The sequence below is a fragment of the Centrocercus urophasianus genome, unplaced genomic scaffold (assembly GCF_019232065.1).
Source record: "Centrocercus urophasianus isolate 14NV4802_14NV808 unplaced genomic scaffold, USGS_Curo_1.0 seq_9, whole genome shotgun sequence".
In the NCBI taxonomy this organism is placed as follows: domain Eukaryota; kingdom Metazoa; phylum Chordata; class Aves; order Galliformes; family Phasianidae; genus Centrocercus; species Centrocercus urophasianus.
The window spans coordinates 32,991,181-33,011,784 of record NW_024885532.1 but is presented as its reverse complement, the minus strand read 5'-3'; the positions used below and the strand labels follow the sequence as shown (position 1 = coordinate 33,011,784).

General features: G+C 38.5%; 1 protein-coding gene across 1 annotated transcript in view; it reads right to left on the bottom strand.

Annotated features, from left to right (window-relative positions):
• The window catches only part of ZDHHC20 (zinc finger DHHC-type palmitoyltransferase 20), a 41,678-nt gene that overhangs the window by 1,878 nt on the left and 19,196 nt on the right, over window positions 1-20,604 (bottom strand). Inside the window, exons 3-12 of the mRNA XM_042838744.1 lie at window positions 18,893-18,987; window positions 15,438-15,558; window positions 14,046-14,115; window positions 12,874-12,906; window positions 11,955-12,075; window positions 5,495-5,627; window positions 4,545-4,671; window positions 3,272-3,361; window positions 2,040-2,155; window positions 1,555-1,631 (exon numbers count right to left, since the gene is read on the bottom strand). Of these exons, the coding sequence (XP_042694678.1) occupies window positions 1,594-1,631; window positions 2,040-2,155; window positions 3,272-3,361; window positions 4,545-4,671; window positions 5,495-5,627; window positions 11,955-12,075; window positions 12,874-12,906; window positions 14,046-14,115; window positions 15,438-15,558; window positions 18,893-18,987 (944 nt within the window). The 3' untranslated portion in view covers window positions 1,555-1,593. The remainder of the gene's footprint in view (window positions 1-1,554; window positions 1,632-2,039; window positions 2,156-3,271; window positions 3,362-4,544; window positions 4,672-5,494; window positions 5,628-11,954; window positions 12,076-12,873; window positions 12,907-14,045; window positions 14,116-15,437; window positions 15,559-18,892; window positions 18,988-20,604) is intronic.

The following is a 20,604-nucleotide window of genomic DNA, read 5'->3' as shown; positions in this document are numbered from 1 at the left end:
CAAGCACTAGAAGGCCACAATGAGGTCTCCCCAGAGCCTTCTCTTCTCCATGCTGAACAAGCCACACTCCCTCTACTGTTCTTCATAGGAAAGGCGCTCCAGCCCTCTGATAATTTTCATGGTTCTCCTCTAGACCCACTCCAACAGCATCTTTCCTGTACGAGGGGCCTCAGGCTTGGACACAGTACTTCAGATGGGGGCTCACAAAGACAGAGTAGAGGGGGGCAATCCCTGCCCTCTCCCTGCTGGCCTCTCCTCTTTTGATGCAGCCACTGGTGGCCTTTCAGTGTGCAAGATACTGCTAGCTCTAAACAGTCTAAGTCAGTCAGTTGTGGTCCCTCTCCAAGTCAGGAGAAAGAAAGGTTAAGCAGATTCTGTAATTCTTTAGTCAAAGACTATTGGCATACACTGATCTCAGAAGTTAACTAATCCTTTCTACAAATTATAGAAAAGACTGAGTAACCTGTTTAGATCAGATTAGATTTTATAGAGCTAGAGACTGAATATATGTCACCAAGGCATCCATTTGTACATTCTGTGGAGAAGTGTTAAGAAAAGTAAATTAACTACTCTAATTCATTTTGGTTAATCCCCTGAACAGACCTTTGAGATACGCTTTTTTTTTTTTTCTCCCCTCACTTATTAGATTTTTTTTTTTAAACTAAAAAAAGATGAACCTAAAATTAACAAGCTCAAAAAGCTTGAAGATTGTTTTATCTCCAAAGAAAATGGCACTTCCTTGCAAGGTCTGTCTCCCAGCTCTTGCAGCACTTCGATGTCAGGGATCACAGAAAAACATTTTCCCCGTGAGTGACTTCTAGATCTCTTTAACAAAAGAGGTGCAGGGAGGGATGACTCAGCCCCCTGGTTGTTATTTCTATGGTTGTTATTTGTCCAAATAAAATTTCTTCCTCTTCTAGAGAGAAAAAAATTGATAGGGGTTTACAAACTCACAGTGGTATGAAGTCAACATCAGAGAGATCTAATTCAGTCACTGGAAACACACCAAGGGAAGCAGTAGCACTCGCTGTATTTCTTAAGTGCAAAGAGTGCAGAGTGCACTGAAGCAGCTCATTGTCAGTGCAAGTGATGTGAAAGAGTCATGCAGTATGCAACAGTATGCAGATACCTATATTTTACCTACTGAACTTGGGCACAGCTTCTTAAAGTCCAAGAGCAGAGGATGGCAAATAAATATGCAATTAATAGAAGCGTTAAAGAGCTGTTCCTTGAGAGAGTATCAAAACATTTCATCTTGAAATTGCTTGTTTAGCAGAGCAGATTCTTTTCCCTGTCAGGTAACAAATCTAGCATTGTGCACTTCAGTCTAAATTGCAGCATTAGGTTGACTCATCTCAGATCCAGTCATGTTTCCTGCACTACAGCATTACTCTCATTCTCGTCTCCTGGAGAACTATTTTGAGTTTTATTTAGACCTATTGCTCACCCAACATCAGAGGATTTCTCTGCATTCTAAGAATAGTGACTTCTGACCTCAAGATTTGAATTTACTTGAATGTATAAAGAGCCATCAGTTATGTTAGTCTTACTTACCTGTTTCTCACTGAGATGTTGGTTAGTAATAAGCTGAGATCAGCTTTCCAATGAAACTATAATATGCTTTTTTGTACCTAAAATGTGAGAGAATTTCAATTATGTGTTTTTGCAGATTTGCATACCAAATACCAAAGATTCCAAACCAGAAACTATGTTTATTGTGCTATGCCTATTTTAGAGAAATATTTTCCTCCCACTAATCAAAAAGAAAATGAACTCAAAATATCTTAGAAGAGGATGCAAGAAAGCCAAATATATTTACCCATTTCCTTATCTCACCATTAAAACTATTTTGGAGAAGAGTGTAGAAGACACGAGTTAGCCTTAACCTATAAACATCTGACTTTACAGTGCAAGTTTTCCTCTACTTGACTCCAAACAGTTCCTAAGGACCTTTCAGGCTTAAATAAATAACAAAAAAGAAACCCCACCCAACAAAACCAGAATGGTAAGATCATCGGAAATGTTATGGTGCAGTCTACCTGATTTAACATTTTCATCTTCAGGGCCACTTTCTACCCACTGACTGTCACTGGCTAGCAATCGATTTTTTGATTCACTGAGTGGTCGAGTAGGAAAGGGCTGATTGGCTCCAGAGCTGAAAAGTAAGCAAAGTTAACAGGACCTCTGTAAAAGCAAAACCTGCTTATTTCAGGCATTTTTAGAGTAGTGAACCTCATCAAGAGCAAAACAAACTAAAAAGCTATGCTGCAAACTAAAAATGATACGCTGCTTTACAATTCCCCTATAGGCTTGGCATTACTCTAAACCCTTACCTGGCATAGGCCACTGACAGTTCCAATGGATAAAAAGCACAGATGAATAGACTACAGATGGTGCAGTGACAGCAACAGTACTGCCACACAATTACAAAAAAAACCATATCCCATACTGTCTGGAGGAACAACTTAATGCCATTTTTTCCCATCAACAAAAGTTAGGTTGTGCTGATGAACATCTTCCTAATGCAAAAGGATACCACTGCTGTTCACAAGGGTCCTGCTTTCCTGTAAATTCCACAGCTTAGGTTGTACTGGCAGGAACTCCTCAGCTTCTCAGTCTTGCCTTTGCACCCCACAGCCTGATAACTCAGGTGACTATTGACAAGAACCTTCAGCCACAAGTTCACCAAACTACCCAGAAGCTTTTCAAAATCATGTCAATGTCACTGAAGATACAAACCATGCAAACTAAGAGATATAAGTAGTATTGAGCTAAAAGAACTCCACTGCTCAAAATCACCAACAAACACAGCCATCTACCTCTTCTGCATTGTATGTCTCACTATCCCTTGCTCAGGCATGCTGGAGAAATGCAAGTGATGTGTACCCTACTCTCCCCTCATCTGAAAAATTATATTAATTTTTTTTAAACGTTCCATTACTGTCTTCCTTAGGATTTTTATTTCTTGTTGTTAAAAAGAGAGCTCATAAGCTGTTTTTACTCTCTGTATTGTTCTGTTTCCTTACAGCCACATCCTCTGCCAAAACCAAGAAACAAACCTTCTGCATCAAGCAGCACATTTATTAGTCTTGATTCATCCTATCCTTCTGTGAAGACTTACAAATTCACTCTGAACTTTATAACAACTTTAAACTGTTGAAACAAAAAATAATTTTGAAAATTCTTTTCTTCTTTTTTTTTTTTTTTTTTTTTTTAAAAACAGATAAGTATGAAACAGTAAGTAAATCAACAACTTAAGTGTCATAGTTACCTTTTGGCAGGTTCATTTTGGCTTGAGACAGTTAGTTGCTCTGGATCCATAATCACCAAGCGAGTTGGAAAATTACACCCATCACCCAAACTAAACCAGAAACAGAGACTCAAATCACTGTTTGTAGTTGACTTAAATTAAGTGAACAAGTGCACAAAGGCTGGAATCAATTGCTGAGTGCAGCATTGAACTCCAGACATGGGCAAGGCAATCCTACCATTAAACTCTATGATCAGCTAATTAAATTTTAGAGCTCTAATGATTCCCATCCTATCATTGAGTGTGGGCTGTTGAGCAATGAAGAAGCCTACGTATTTCAGAAACAACGTGTGCAGGTAACAATACTATGGTATTTATAATCCTAGAAGCTGTAGCACAAATAATATTCTGGTGGTTATACATTTTTTCCTTCCTCCCATCACTGTGAGACTAATTAAGCCTTCTTTTAAAGCAAGTTTAGTCAAGATGAAACATGCTAAGGAAAAAAGTCTGACCCATCTACAGTACAGCTGTCACCTGCTTTTAAATCACATAGAGAGTCACCTTCATCAGGCAAATGGCTGAGGGAACCTAAGATCTTGTTATTACCTCTGTTTACTAACAGTTCTCAGTTTGGCAAAGAGCTTCACTGGCAGTTAGCAGATACATGAGCTTCCAAAAACAATGTTGAAATAGGGCACCTATTTTGTTTTGCTGATATTCTGGTGTGATGGAGTGGGCGTGCTTCTCTGACACTTGTCTGCAACTCCCTAACACCAGTCCAACGAAATTTTGAAACTCCTATTTTCCATCGTATAATTTTTTTTTTTTTTTTTTTTGCACTGCTGCCTAATTGTACACACTTTCTCAGAAGGCTTTTAATAATGAAACTGTGATGTATAATAAGAGAAAGAGCTGTCATTTGTTGGGAATAAGAGAGGGTTTTAAACATCTGATGTTTCAACACAGCTGAAGTTCAAGCAGCCTTTGGGTTTCCTGTGTTGCTGACTTCTGCTCTATAATCAGATACAAAGTACCAACAAAACATGCACCGTCTCATCAGTGCAATTCTCAAAGCTTGCCAAATCCCCACCCCTGACAATAAGACTCTTATTTTTGAATTAAAAGCCTATGCTGTTTGCTCAGTTTTCCCCTTCAGAATTTTCCCAATGCCAGCTATGCAAGATGCGCAGCTGGCTTTTCAGTTGTGCATCATTACATGGGAAAATGCAAAGCAAACTAAAATTTACGGAATCGATTCATTTCCCAATTAATTTCCATTCTGACTGAATACCTGGTAAAAATAGGGAGCAGCCAATACTTCTTTTCATCTCCAAATACCTCCCTCAGGTTTTTGCTGCATCCAAGAGAAAAGCCGTTTTTGTCAGGGCCGTTTCGAAATGTGGGTGCGCGGAATGTTTCTGTAAGAGAAAAACCTGTTACTTACTTTAAAGCAGTGAGCAATCAGGGGGGAGGAATGAACAGAATCAAAGTTCTGTATTGTGAAAACAGGCTCAGGAAAGCTATCTAAAGGTATAAGATTTTGACTTCAGTTGCAGAAATACCCACCTACAAAAAAAAAAACAAAAAACAAAAAAAACCCCCACTTAAAAAATGCAGTAGCAGGAACTTCAGATACGTCCCCACAAGTAACCTGCTTATGCTGATCACTGACATTTAGAAAATACTGGCATCCCTTGCAGTTTTATTACTTAGGAAAAGCGCATCAGTGTTTCCATTTTTACTGCAGTGCTTTTAAATGTCACCTCCTAATACCAAGGCTCACTTATTCTACAGGGTTCAAGAATATTCTTTCTGATTTGTAACAAAATGTATTATGTTCATACTCTCATGTACATATGTACTCTTCCTTTGGGCTGGATGCATCCAGCTACTCAAAGTGCAGTAACAACAGAGTAGCTGCTAATGTAGCAATTCTGTTCCATTACTTAACACTACGTAATAACGCAACAGAAACACACAGCTCCTCTTGGATCTTAACATAAAACAAAAAAATTAACACTCATCATGAATCTCCACACCTGGCTCCAGCAGACACCCACTACACATGCATTATTTTCCCACGTCCTGCAAGACAGCATGTTTCGCTTTTAGCAGCTTTCACCAAAGATACTTCTTACTGCACAGAATTTTAACACTCCCTTAAGACGTGAAAGCATATCCTCTCATTCCCAGTAATGCATTTTTCTGGATGAGGAACAGTTCCATATTTCAACAACTGACCTATGGTTGATCTGTTTTTGCCAACTAGCCAGCAGTGGTAGCTGAACAGTGACAGTATGCTGATGAAGAACATGGCTGCCACAAAGAAAAGGAAGAGTACATGGAACTTTGCATGGGTATCTGGCAATTCATTCTGAGGAGAAAGACAGAAAGAAATTTACACGTTAACATTTTTTTAGCAGCTAATGTAGTATTATCACTAAACATTTTCTGCCACCCCCATTCTGCTGCAGGTCTCTCACCCCACTTTTCACTTTTAGAAAAGCAGCATAAGCAGGGCCTTCCTTTCATGTCATGTTAAACTGATGTACAGTATCACTGAAGACTGCTGGGTACCCTTTCCATCTGAGTTTAGCAATGTGAGTGCACACCTTCTGTGAGAACATTGCACATAATCGGGCCAGTTTGTAAATTACACACCGGGGGAAAGGAAAAAGAGTCCTATACAAAAAATGTTGTCTGTGCAGCCACAGCAACACAGGGAGAACATGCCCAAACTTTTTTCAAGGAAAGAAGAAGCAACAAAAAGCTTGAAACTCTTTCCTGGTAGCTAATAATGCTGAATCTACTTTTGAGCTGGTAAGGAATGTGGAAGGGAAGCAGCTTAATCATATCGTGTTTCCACGACTGAACAGCTCCCAGACAAAACCAGTTTGCTGGAACTGATCTTCAATTTTGGATGATCTCTCAGGCTGGGGTAACAAACAGCAAGTACCTAGCAGAACAAATGTGCCATATCTGACAAGGCAGAAGTTATTCACCAGGATGAAAAACAGATTCGGTACAATTGCTGCCTAAAAAATAACCTCCTACCCACACGATAGCTGGTTCCACCCCCAGTCCCAGCCATTTTTAGGGCTGCACTTTCAAGAGGCCAGTGGGATCTGTAACAGTACTATTCCAGTTCCATATCATCAAAATCACAGTTCTTTTAAGCAGTTGACCTTTAGCAGCACTATGAAAGCATAGAAGCTATTTTTATTCAGCATTTAGTTAGCATCATTGCCATTACTTTTTCCATTAGCTCATTTGGTAGACACACTTACCTGAGGGTTGTTTTTTTTTTTTTTTTTTTTTTTTTTAATTATCTAAAAAGACATTTCAGTTAAGATCAAGTGCAGCCAGGTGTATCTACATGCACATACTGCACCTACGTTCTTAGGCAATACACACTACACGCTTCCTCCACTGCAGCGATGGTGTAAATAGCTGCTATCAGAAAAGCTGGATCAGAAAAATTACACTAGGAACAATTTTTAAATAATTACGTACTGAATTTTACCTTTGGACAATTCTCTGCAGCTTTCCTGCGGCAAAGCTTTGTGCAAACAAAGACAATTTATTAAACACTAACATTATGTTAAGACCAAGTGTTCGAAAACAGCACAAGCTTTGTTAAGAAATGGTTGGTGTGCACACGTGCTCTCAGACGTGCCAAGTTCCAACGCCCATCTGCAGCCGTAGCTCCTATTCTCCAAGAGAATGGAGGACAGAGTACATAAGAGTGCATTGCTAACTGCCAAGGCATGAGATTTTCTTCTGAAGTATCGCTATTCAGATTGTGGCTGGATCACTTTCAAGTGGTTTCCTCAGCCTGAGCAGCATGACAGCGCTGGGTGCATTCCTTGCTGGTTCCCACCACAAGTATGGTTTGCACGAACATGGTGCATGAGGAAACCAGCTCTGAAAAGCTTAGAATACTCCAGAAGTATAAAGCAATGGTTTATAAATACAGAAAACAAGTCTGACTTCAGAACATACTTATTACCATTAGATATTTTTTCAGTCAAAAGCACAAAAAATGAATTACCATTCCTCACGTTTGTTTTGTTTTTGAAAGCAACAAAAACAACAAAAATCCTGCTAGATTTTAAATCCCAAACTTCATGCAAGAATAACCACCTTAGCTAAGGTGTGAGCGCTTCACAAATCAGTCATATGAGATGTGTATTAAGTTAGATCACACTACAAAAAGCTTGGGCTCTCCCTCTCTTTCACACCGGAATCTGGCATTTGTTAGCAATGTTTTCAGAAATGCCAGCTACCAAGAGATAACACTACAAGAAGCAAAGCAATGCTAGAGGAAGCAAAGGATAGCAGAGTGCAGCTATCTGAACTGCCATGTGGATTCAATTTCCTTATCTACTGCCTTAATTTATTTACTGGATGTTGTTTTGCCCAGGTAATTGGTGCAGCAGTCAACTCCCCCCCCACTGCTGCAGAGACACGAAGTGTTTTGTGATTCCCTGCAACAAAAGCTAGTAAAATACATATCCCAAGTGCTGCTAATCCCTAAGCTTTGTGCTAAACCTGTGATGATTGTCCCTACCTCAGAACACACGGTAGCTTTCCAACATAATTTTCAGATTATTTTTCCTGACTTCTTGGAGGCATGCACACACTCAAACAGTCACGCTTGCCAATACTTCAACATCACGATTTGCAATTCACACAAAAACAAAAAAGGAATCAGAGTTTCCACATTCAGGGTTTTCACTACACAACTATAAAGGGAAAGAGTATATGAAACTAGGACCTTGAATCACTAAGCATTACAAAGTCCCACCTATATGACTCTTGTGGAATTGCTTACTTTAAATGACACAGCTCTCTATGAACAACTCCCAGTCAGTTGATTTTGTTCAGAAGAGCAGCAACAGCTTAGTTTTTGTGTTTGGACCAGAAAACATGAGTTTATTTCAGTTGGATCTTCTTCAACCAGTAGGCCTACAACTGGGAGAAAGAGCTTTTGTTTTATTATGCAATATGGATATGCACAATCTCCAAAGAGCATCCACCTTTCCTGACTACACAGTTTCAGCTACTGGCTCTAAGTTCTTAAGCTGCAAAACTCAAATATCTTAAAAATACCCTAATTCCTTCCTGGAGAGAAGGGTGCACTCTTTGAATGTGTATCACAGACTCAGCCACAGCTGTGTTCTAGCAGCAATCACACGCCACAGCATGTGAAAAGAACGAAACTTCCACCATGATTTATTTACAAAACATGCTTAGCAGAGCACAGAAGTAGAGCCTCGTAGGTGGGAAAAATGCAATGCTTACAAAGAGAAATGATTTGTACCATGACATTTCATTTACTTTGCACACGTAATAGACCAAAGCCAGTCACTATTTTAAAGAGCCCTTTACAAGCACTGAGACATTTGGGTATCTATCAGGTCATGTCAAAAACTAAATAAAACAAAAAACATACAAGCAAAAAACCAAAAATGCTGTCAGAACTCATTAGCTCATCTTAAATCTAAAAAAACTCGGAATATCTCATATACATCCGTCTGTATATACGCAGGAGAACTCAGTTCTAACCAAGGAAGTGGAACCACTTTTTTCTTTTTCTTTTTTTTTTTTTTTTTTTTTTTTAAAATGCAGAGGTTTTTTTTTTTAGATGTATGCACCATCTGTCCTGGAACACATCTCATATTCTTAAATTAGCTATGCTCAGGATTGCCAAAATAATTTGGAGGGCACTGAAAGACACTGAAAACAGCTGGAAAATATACAGGTTTCAAGGTGGGAGAGAGCACAGCAAGAATGAGAGCTGATACAAACGTCAGCTGGGAAGAACCACCACGCACTGTGTAAACAAGGCGTCAAGGACTGGGCGTTCTGCCAGTCCTGGCATTCCTATCAAACACATTTTGTTAACCTGCGGCTTTATCTGCTCATCTTAAACAACTTCCTAAGTAGAAATAAAACTTTTATGAGTATAGGAAAAGGAGTTCTAAGTATAACAAAAGGAATAAAAACGTCATTCATATTCCCCTGATCTAGAAAACAAATTTTAATACCCACATCAGAGTGGAAACACTGTGGTAAACACTCAGTGCCAGCGCAGTTGCTCCATCACTGCTGGAAAAGTATTAATCTGTTTGGTCAGTACTTCTGCACAGAGCATGAAAGATGCTATGCAAATCTTGCACATACAAGCGGGACAGATTTTTTTTTTCCACAAGAGGTAGGTGTGCACACCTCACAAGCTTGCAAGTATGTGAATGTTGTGTCTTTAGGCAGGTGTTATCAACAGTGCAAGACAATGCACTGCTATCATTTGCGTAGTTAGCACATACACCTTTACAATCACATTACTTCAAGTTCTGAAGAGATCAAGGCTATGCTCCAAGTGGTTCATCCTTAATCCCAGCACTGGGTATATAATGCAATTACATACTTTCTCTGAAGACATTTCTGAGAAAGGAAAAAAAGGATCTCTGGCTTCTGAAGGGGGACTACAACATTCCTGACAGTCAAGCTATGAAGAAATAAAACCCTCTAAACCAACAAAATCTAGACAGCCCTGACAGTTATCTGTCTGATGCTGTTGCAAACAAAGCTGAGCCTTAGCTGACCATTTAGAGCCAGCACATACTTGCAGCCCCTCTGATCTGGATACAGATTTAGAGGGAAGCTTCAGGACTACTGTACAGTCAGCAGCACCTACCTAAATGCTTACAGTATGAGAATCATTAAGTCCTGCAAGCCTGCAGGGTTATGATGCCACCAACTCTTTCAAGAACTCTAGCTTAATCAAGCTATCATAAAATCATAGCAATATTAGCTTTGTGAAACGATTTAGCATGCATAAAGTGAGTCAGAGTTCTATCGTAATTGTAAGATCATGGTATCACCATATTCTGTCTTGAAAGTAATAGGGAAATTAAAGCAACAAGTGCAAGCACACAACTACATTTTCTACTGTCACATTTCAGAAGAAGCCTATTCTTGTCGGAAGTGTTTGAAGCAACTAAATAATTAAGAAAACAATTCCCTCTTAAGTTCACTTCCTCTGTTCAAGGGTCCACTTCATTATCTTGTCCGAAGCGCTTTGGAACAGGCTTGCTGCAAATGCTGGCATTCAGCGTTCATGATGGTCAGAAGTCCTGCTGACTTCCCTTGCAGTAACATTTGTGAAGTGAGGTGACAAAACCAACATATCTTCTTTGCTGAAGCACCGATTGGTAAATACGGAAAAGCGCATCTACAGCTGTTAGAATTGCATACAGAGCACTGGGAAGCAGCCAGGTGAATGTCTGGGAGTGGCACACTTCAAATGAAAATTTAACTATTTACAGTCAAGCAAGACTGAACAGCAGAATCAGACCATTTCATCTGCAATATCTGTCAGTCCACAGCTGCGTACATTCACGATTTCCATCTCACAATTTACTGAAACCTCAATTCCCACACTGTTCCTTGCTTTCCAGTGCCAGTCTACTGTACAGAACTGAGAGACACACATTGTTTTGGCAGATTAGACCCCCAGTCTTAGATGAACCCAAACAAACATGCTTTTTGCAACATTTATCTTACCTGTCTAATGATGCTGATCTCGAATACAGACTATTCTGAATATGACAAAGCTTCACTTACTCTGAGATGGCATTCTGCTTCAGTAAAGACTTTCTTTTGCTAGAGGTAATTACTGCTCCTCTCAGCTACATCAACAGCAACTGGATCTAAGAAACGTGCTGTTGTTTACTTATAAAGATGTGATGGAAATCCTTCCACTTAGCAGTGACTTTTTTTCCCCCTCGTGTAAGTTAATGGAGTCTGATTAAGAGAATTCTGATGCTATCTTTTCTGTCTCAAGAGGCAGGAAGGCACTGTATGAGGTTTCAGAGATGAAAGGAAACAACATCAGAACACATTCTATTCAGCCTGGAAAGCAACTGGAACAAAACTGATAGGAGGAAGATAACACTGGCATGGAAGGTTGCTCACTCTTCACACACATTCTACGAGGTCTAGTAAAATACTTGTATGTGTATCTACCATTTAACTAATTTAATTACCTTGTAACTAATAATACTTTCAAGGAATACAGGCATAATTAACACTATAGCTATTGTAGCACACTACCCGTATCAGATCAATAAAGCCACCAGTATGAAGTACAGACACACCTAAGGACTCCAAGGCAGAGATAGGAGTGGGTTCCCAAGAAATTCACTGTCTTATCCAATTGCAGAGTATCCACAAACAAGTCTAAGACACAAAATTAAAAATACTGACATGAAATACGATGTGTGTGTACATATATAAAATTAGACACACATATGTACATATAAATACACACACATGCACTGGTTACATACAACCTATTTTTTCTACACCTATGTATCTACCAGTCACAAAAAAAAAAAAAAAAAAAAAGAAAAAACACAATCCAACCAAAAAACCACCTAAGCTGTGCCAATTGATTTTATGGAACAGAGAAATTGCAGTGTCCTCATCAGAGCTTCTTCTCCCAGTTACTCATTCTGGGCAATGTAATAATTTCATTCATCAATATTCAGAAGGTTCTCACGTTTCAGTCACTTTGATTGATGCTGTTAACGGTAATGAACTATGGAACAGAATAAATGGTGAGTGACAACATGCTGATGCAGACTTCAAGAATACATGCAAGATTAAACAAACAAGAAAACACCTTAGAACTTACTGTCCAAAACTTTATGAAGTACTGCAAGACTGTAGCAGCAACAAACAGACAGTACAGTAAGGAATACATTAAAAACAGGAGGAAGAATTTGTAGTTAGAAAATCCCACACAATTATTCACCCTAGAAGAAGGGGAAAGAGAAAGAGGTTACTATGATATACCAAAAAGTAAATAAAATAATAACAATTGAAAAAAAACAAACAAAAACCAGCAACCAAAAAAGCACAATACATTCAACTGCTTTTGCAAAGTATAACATGTATGATGTCAGTGATATGTCCAAAACAGTCTGACACTACTACCTCTGAAGCATTTTAAGCTGTCATTATGAATGAACCAACTTCATTCTTCTAGCCAAGTTACCTGAGGCCTTCTGATAAATTTGGCCCTCTCCCAAGAAGTTCTACAGGACAGGATGTGAGCCAGCAAAGCATATGATACATACAGTCTCTACAGAAAGCCTTACATACTAGGAACTAACTGCAGTGACTGCAGATCATACAAGTCCGTCCATCAACTTTAGAGAATGATGCTTTAATTACAAAAACTCCTTCAAGACTGCACAATCGTTTCATCTTTGTGGTGATAGTAGATAAAATTTTTACTGACTACCAGCGAATACAAACTGCAGAAGAGTAATCAGAAATTGATTTTCACAAGCTAGTGGTTATCACCTCTTCTGTTGATAATAATAATGAACAAAAGAAATACTATTTCTCAGACATCTTGTTAACTCCAGGATTTTCTGTGTATAAGGAAAAAATGCACGGTTTGAGCTGCAACAGACATTTTAAAATACCAAAGCCTCAAAAAATTCTGTAAAAATCCATTTTTACTTCAAAGTTTCATTTCTGAAGCAGCATGTACGAGTTAATTAATTATTACTGCACTTTTTTAAAATTATTTTTTATAAACTTACCATGGACAGTGGTGGTCCATTTTCAGTACACATCTGAAAAAGAGAAGAGGTGATCTCCAACAAGTTAAACTAAAAAACGTATTTGCTTTCTAAGACACATGCTTTCAGTTTCTAAAGGTTCTGGGGTTTGTGCTTTTATAAGGTAAAACCCTCACTGTATCTTCTCCCAGTTGTCCTAATTCACATCACATCTTCAAACTGCAGCAGACACCCTTTCAACCAAAAGGACCAAGTGAGACTCAATAGAGCTGTGAAGAGAGTCTCTTAAATTAACATTAAATTACTAAGCAACACTTCAACCATGTTATTTATAGTTGATTAAGCCACACTTATGTGCATGCTGAAAGAAAAATCCAAAGGATGCTTCAGAGTTGCACAGATAAGGTACACCAAACCCAGCATTTATTTCAACTAAGTCTAACTTAGGGCTGTTTTTTTGTTTGTTCCTTTCCTCTTTGTTTACAGTAATTGAGGAAAAAACAGCACAGTGGGTAAACTCAATAGTCTCAATAGCGGTCATATGCCATCTTAATCCAGTTTTAGTTTAAGGACAGGTGACAGACATTTCAAGCAGACAGATATTTGCTGCACTTGCTACTAAATTTGATTTTAGCCAAAAGATGTGTATTTGGTTCTTTAGCTAATTAGATTTCCTCAAGCTCAGCTATACAAAGCTTTGCTCACATCCTTCAGTCTTCAGTGCCCTTACAGGCTTCTCTGATGACTCAGAATGAGTTTAGGGAATAACACTGGTATCTTTTAAATGGCAAAGATGCAATTCCACTGCCACTTCTTCAGATAAAGGATTTTAGCATTATTAGTAGCACACATCTGTTTCAAAGCTGCAGAGGCAAGATACAATAGAAGAGCTCTATAATAAGCATGTGCTTGGATCTTAGACTTGTCCTTCTTTACTTTCAATTGCTGATTTATTTTTACATAAGCATTTCTCTATAAAACTGTAAGCAGTTTTCCTAACAAATTCTGCCATTTTGGTCTATGGGGCTGCAACAGGAGGACATTTGCTTTCTTGAACTCCAGATACCAATTGTTCGAGAAGGGAGCAAAGAGAAAAATCAGGTGTTAGGCAAGGGCTGAAACACTGAAAAATGAACATACTGAAGGGATGATCTGCCATGTGAAAATCCATCATTTTAGATTCAGAAACTTACATGTCACACGCAGAACAGTGGTGGCAGCGGTCAGGTTTGATCAGCTGGCATCGATCACAGTATCTGATGGCTGCATTCAGGTGGCATGGGACAAATTGTTAGAACTAAGTTAATTTTAAGAAGTTTTTCCATCTTAACATGTACTGAACCTGAAAAGCTCCCTTCCCACCCCATCACTCCTGTTTTCACAGACCTTCATGGACGTACTCACACAACATATACTTTTCAGTTTTTTAAAGAAACATAAGAAAGCATTTCAAGCACTTGTCTATGAAGGTATTACAAGAATCCACTTCCATTTACTCTTAGGCTCCTCAGTCTTTCCATCCTTCATCCTCATTTTCTGGCAATGATCCCCCCCCAGCATCTCTCATTTTCTTTCACCTCAGAGTACTTAACCATCTCAACATGAAATTACAATCTTCCAGTAGGCCAGCTTTCAGCATTAGCCTTTTCTATCCTCTCCAGCAAACAGGATGTAGCAGACTGCTCAGCAAATTAGCTCTCTCATCTTTCCTGGGTATTTTTAAACAAAGCTTCAATCTCTTCTCAATGGAAATAAGACATCAGTATAAGCAGTTTGAAAGTAGGAGGAAAGCCAACATCTACAGCTGAGCAGAACTGCTAAGAGCTGGCAGCAGCTTCCTGGACCACTTCAGGAAAAGGGATTCCCTCAAAGGGAGGCTTGTATTTAAAAAAATAAATTAAAAAAAAAAAATCCAAGTATCCTTAGACTATGCTTGAAAGTAAACTTCAGTAACAGCATCCTGGGTGTTTCATGCAGACCACTACAATATTTCCCATTTCAAGAAAGAGAAATAGGTATTTTTAAAAATACATATATGCATAAGACAACAGTTTCATATATAAATTGGAATGTTTATATATACACACACACGTACACACATTAAAGTTCTGTACTGAATCATAGGTTAGAGTGAAATAATATTTATTTCTTATTAAATTCTAGCCTTAACTAAGAAGTTTCTCTACCTATGGAATTGATAAAGCTCAACAAAAGAAAGAGTGATACAAATGATTGTAAAATTGAGCATAAAGTCCAATTTTCACCTAAGTGTATTTTTTTGCTGTGGTTATGTTTTGTAGCCAGAGTTGGAGATAAATGTTTTCATCTGACTTCTTATTACAAGAGGCGTTTTGGTTTTTTTTTTTTCCCTTTTTCTCTTTTTTTGAAAGAACTATTCCAAGTACTGGTTATGGCTGCATGTTGAAAAAGAGCTCCAGTTTTTCATGGTGAAAAAAAGAAAACCAACCAACCAGCCACAAGCTCATGGTCTCTGCAAAAGGTGCTTGACATTGTCCATTGGCTGACATCAAACAAATCTCACTGCATTAAACTAGCAACTCCAGGAGCACAAAATTACACCTCACCTCTTGATGCTGTTGTCGTATAGATAGGCAAGTCTTTAGCAGCTCTTCTCAAAATCTCCTGCTGGGACTCTGGTCTCTCTTCCTTTTCATATTGTTCTTTATCAGCTTTTGACAAGCAGAACTGGGAGTAAAAAGATGGGGATAAAAGGATGAGAGTAATCACAACTTTGTGTTCTGCTCACGCTCCAGGGAAGAGACTCTATGTGTTTTAATCTCTGTGTGATCCCGGCCCTCATCCTTCTCCCCTGGGTACCACAGAAGATCCTCCAAATTGTCTGTTGTGTTACCTATTGCATTTTCCCTTCAACACAAAAAAACTAGGGAAGTTTTAAGAAAGTGCATCCTTTAACTCCTGATGAGCATAAAATCAACTCATTCATGTCAAGAGAAATGTTTAACAAACAGTCCCTTGCTGTGACTGCAAGTTCTTATATCCCATGCTCTCTCTCTGACTTACAAGAAGCAGAGGGACATATAAGCCAGAGAAAATAGCAGTAGGGGAAGGCATTTTCCATGGCTTCCACAAAGAAACCAAGAGAGTTTAAATGGAATCTTGACTTGGGAGCAGTCAGTATTGAAATCAGCTTTAGCAAAGCCTGTACACTTTCACAGAGTTACAAGTCTGAGTACAGTGTGAAGACCACTGCTGTTGAAGCCTTACAATGTTACCAGTATCACCTGGAGAGCTTTTACTCACTTGTGAAGCATTTACTTCCATACCTACTGAAATGACGAGCTCTACCGTTAAGCCTCACAAAACCCAGTGTGCTGGCAAGTCCCTGTGGAGCTGAGGCCGAACCCAAAACTTCTTCTGGTATTTTCTCTTCCAAAGCACTTTTAAACTCTGAGCTTTCCACAAGGACAAGAACCCTTTTTATGAGCACACACACCACGTATTCACAGTAGTGAGTGGAAAATGCTGTGTGTGCAATTGGAGCAAAAACTGGCTTAGTGTGGCTTAGTGTGACCATATTTTCCTACCAAAAATATGTGTATGACTGGTTCACATAGATTTTTGTCTTGTCTCTTCTTGCCTTGTATACTTTTTCTTTTTGGAACAGAGTTGGTTGGCAGGCAACTTGACTTATAGAAAGAGGAAGCAGTTAAGACATGGCTACAATTTCTCAGTTTTATTTCCCAATCCATAATGCAAATAAGTTGCTTGACATCCCACAGAATTTAGTTAATCTTCTGTTACATACCATAGCACTCCAGTTATTGAGTGCCCATTCATCATTCAATAGTGAGACATGAAGCACTGCCTCCTTTTCAATAATCAAGAACTGGAATCAATCTATGCAAAGAATGAAACTGAAGCTTAACACTTCGGTCATTCTCAAGAGTTTAGACTTCTTTTTTTAATAACCACCCCTAAACTAAAAGACTGGGGATTTATTGAAACATGGAAACTGGAGATGCTCTCATTAAACACATAAGACAGATGCAAAGCAACATGCCTTCCTCCCTATTGCTTCTTAAGTCTGCTAGTGTCCCAAACAGCTGTCTCTATGAGCCATGATCAAGTAGAGGCTGCATTAAGTATGAAATACTACTTCTAGATCACATTTCTATGGTAAGTCATTAACGTGCAGAAAAGGAACTAACCCATAAGACTTAAAACTTCATTAGTTTTTTTTCCAATTAACATCAGAGTATTACTCCTAATAATCCCAAATAAAGATCCTGGTTTTCTGAAAAGCTGTATTTCTGTTCTAATTTCAAAAATTAATAGGGCCATGAGACCACAGGCTTGCTGGACAATGGCAGGAAATGTATGTTCAAAGACATCAGAAGTTGTCTATTACCACACAGCTAACAGAATTTCCAATGTGGTTCCAGTAGTTCTTACTGAAAACAAAAAGAGCCCCTTTGTTTCCTTCCTCTTTCTGGATCTAATAATGTGAATTGTCCTTTCTTCCAACAAACATCCAGGGATTACACCAGGACAACAGCAGCTGCAGAATCTCTTTTTAGTTCAACAGTATGATCACAGGATGCTGTTTGTTTTGCAAGAATAGCTAATTTAAATGACTGAAATACATACGTTCATACTCATACAATGGGGAGATTCTGAAGTCTGGTTTTAAATAAAGCCAGCAGAAATTACTCATTGACACACAGACAGAAGGGACTTTCCCACAGAGAGAAGAAAGTGTGCTTCCTGAGTTGCCTTTTTTTCTTTTCCATAGAAGAAAATTGTATTAATCTGATCTATGCTTACATGTAAGATAGGAAATATTCATCACATGCCACATGCCCAAAATATCCTTTCACCTCAACGAATATCAAAAGCTTCCTTCAGTATTAGTGCAACAACAGTGTAAGTACTGTCAGAAAATGATTTCTTCTACTATAGAACCAAGGCAGATAGCAAAATTTACCAGGTAGCTTCAGACACAGCTCAAGTTCACACAGCTTTACAAAACTGGGAGCTGCAACCACACAGCCAACCTGCTGAACATCAGCCTGCAGAACTGCCCCACACAAAGCTAATCGCCCTGTAGATGACTGCCTTTGAACTTCTAGGTTTAATTGTCCAGCACTGTTCCTTCTGCTCAGCTAAGCAGCAGAATAGTTTTTATCTTCTTCCCCTCCCCCCCACTTTACATTTTGCAGCTTTCTAAGATACAGACCTCTAAGACATAATTAAGAACTGCAGAGCAGTGTTTACTCTTCGAAGCAAATGTGGTTTTAACTCTTTGCAAAAATGTTTAAGGCTGGCTTAAGCGAAGTCAGCCTTGCCAAAAATAGAATAAAAATGCAATCCCCACAGAGCAACCAACACCTCAGTTTACCCAGTTTGAAAGGTTTCTAAAGCCAAGGGAAGCATTTCAAATTTGGTGCCAGCATTTAAACCCTACAGATGCATGCCTTAGCAAAAGTAGAAACAAGGTAATTAATTTTAGGCTTAAAACAATTAATACTGCTCTTTTCCAAAGCAAAACTTAAATCCACCATGCGTACTTTTGCAATTACTGTAAGGCTCCTTTATGTACTCAACTGTCACTAAATCTCAACTCCTGACTTACTGCTAAGTGGTTCAGTCCCCCCGATCATGAATATACGTTGCATTATGGCATTTTTCCAACCCAAAGTTCAAAACTAAGAAAAAAAAACACAAAAAAGCAGTCATTGGATTTTTCCATAATTAAAATGTCAAACTACTTCATAGCAAAGCATTGCAGCCCCAAATAAACCTTATCTTACTGCTTCAGCACATACAAATGACTGTCAAATTTGTGACGTATTAAACATCTATTCTGAGGAAATGCCATTATACAAAGCTCAGTTTTTTTAACAGTAATTTGATGATTTTCATTCATGATTTGCTGTCAAGCTGTTCCATTTCAGATAATGAGAAGGGAAAGGTGAATCATGCATTACCGCAAACATCACTGAAAACAGTTTATCTACTTATAAAAAAAGCATTGACATTTTTCCAACGTCAGATTTACCTCATTGGAGGGGGATGCAGGAGATGTGAAAATTGTCTTCCCGTAGGACCATACAAACATGACAAATGACAGATGGAAAATCACAAGGTACACAACTGCAATAAAATACAAATAAAATTTTGGTGAATATAGCTGAAGATAGCAAGAGATAAACCCTCTGATTTTTGCTGAGGGCTACAGAATGACATTGTATGTATGACATTGAATCACCTGGTGAGATTAAGTTATATTAAACCCTTTTGCCTGAATAAACTTCACACTCAAGGAGCACCCACTCAAAAAACAAGCAAACAACAAAACCCACCAAAACCACAGAAAACTCAAACCCGCACACCACATCAAATCATCAAATAAGATGCAGCCGTTCCTCGAAGAAATGCTGTTTTTAATCTGAGATACTCAAAGAGATATGAAGAGGCAAAAACAAAACAAAAACAAACAACAAAATTGAATGCAGTTTCACCTTGCCAACCTTTTTAGGCAAGTATGCTACAATTCCGTTGTAAGACTACAGTAAAGAGATGTACTTTTAACAGAAACAGCATGGCACTGTGCCATCGTAGAAGGCACTGCTCTTCAATGAAAGTAAAAACCCCAAACCAAGCAGTGAGAAAACTCCACTCAGAGCTTGCTGTGAGCTAAAATTGTCTGTAAATCTTATTTCAAATCATCAGAGGCATGGACACTGTAAGAATCCCACTATTACAGTCACAGTAGTACCAAAATGGAGATGGCTTTAGTACGGAGCCCTGACAATTTCTGAATGAGTCTGTATCACACAGCTGCCTTAAACACCAAAGACCTTGTGACCCAGGAAGGTTCTTCCAATCTCATTTCCTTTAAAAGTTTATTTTACCACTTGAACAGGAAACAGCAAGCCTTAGAAAAGAAACCATACCAAATATTTACTTAATCTTCACTTTTTCAGTTGCAGGAAGAAGGAAACTTGACCTGCTTTCCTGTGCAGATACACAGAGTCTTTAAGAAGCCACATTACATCCTTAATGGATTGCAGAACAGACCCTTAACCCTAAAAAACTTCCATAAGCTCAAAAAAAAAAAAAAAAAAAAAAGTATGCATACAGTCACAAAAGACAGAGCCTTAATTTATCGTTTTTTTTCCAAGATTGTCACTGGTCATTACAATAAAAAGAAAAAAAGCAAAACAGAACGCCACCACCAAAAATAGCAGTTCTGCTTCCTTCAGACAATTCTGCTCTTTACCTTCACTACTGACTCCTCCAACTTTAGAGACAGACTTGGCAAATTTTCAACTGTGGAACTCAATGAAGATTAAGAATTTTTCTAGGACTATCCTGAAGTTGTCACTGGAATTCTATTTCCAATAGGAGAGAACTCATGTTTGGCTGTACTAGGAACTACATAATTAAAAATGATGCTCTATGTGCTATACACACTCAGTGTGGGTAAGCAATTTAAAAATGTGAGATAACTAGAAAAGAAGACTTCAAATCTCAGTGAGAACAGCTGCACAAATCAAAGCTTTAGGGAGGAAAAGAAAAAAAAAGGTGAGAAGAGCTGAATAGAAAAGAGGGGAAGGCACAGCAAAGTTTCATTCTGTCCATGAAAATCAATCCCAGAATCCAAGTTCTTTTGAAGGTTTATTTTTAGTGCATGCAATACTCCATAAACAGCAGAACCTTGAAGTCACAGGTTGTAAATATGCCAATAACAAGGGCACAAATCAGTGG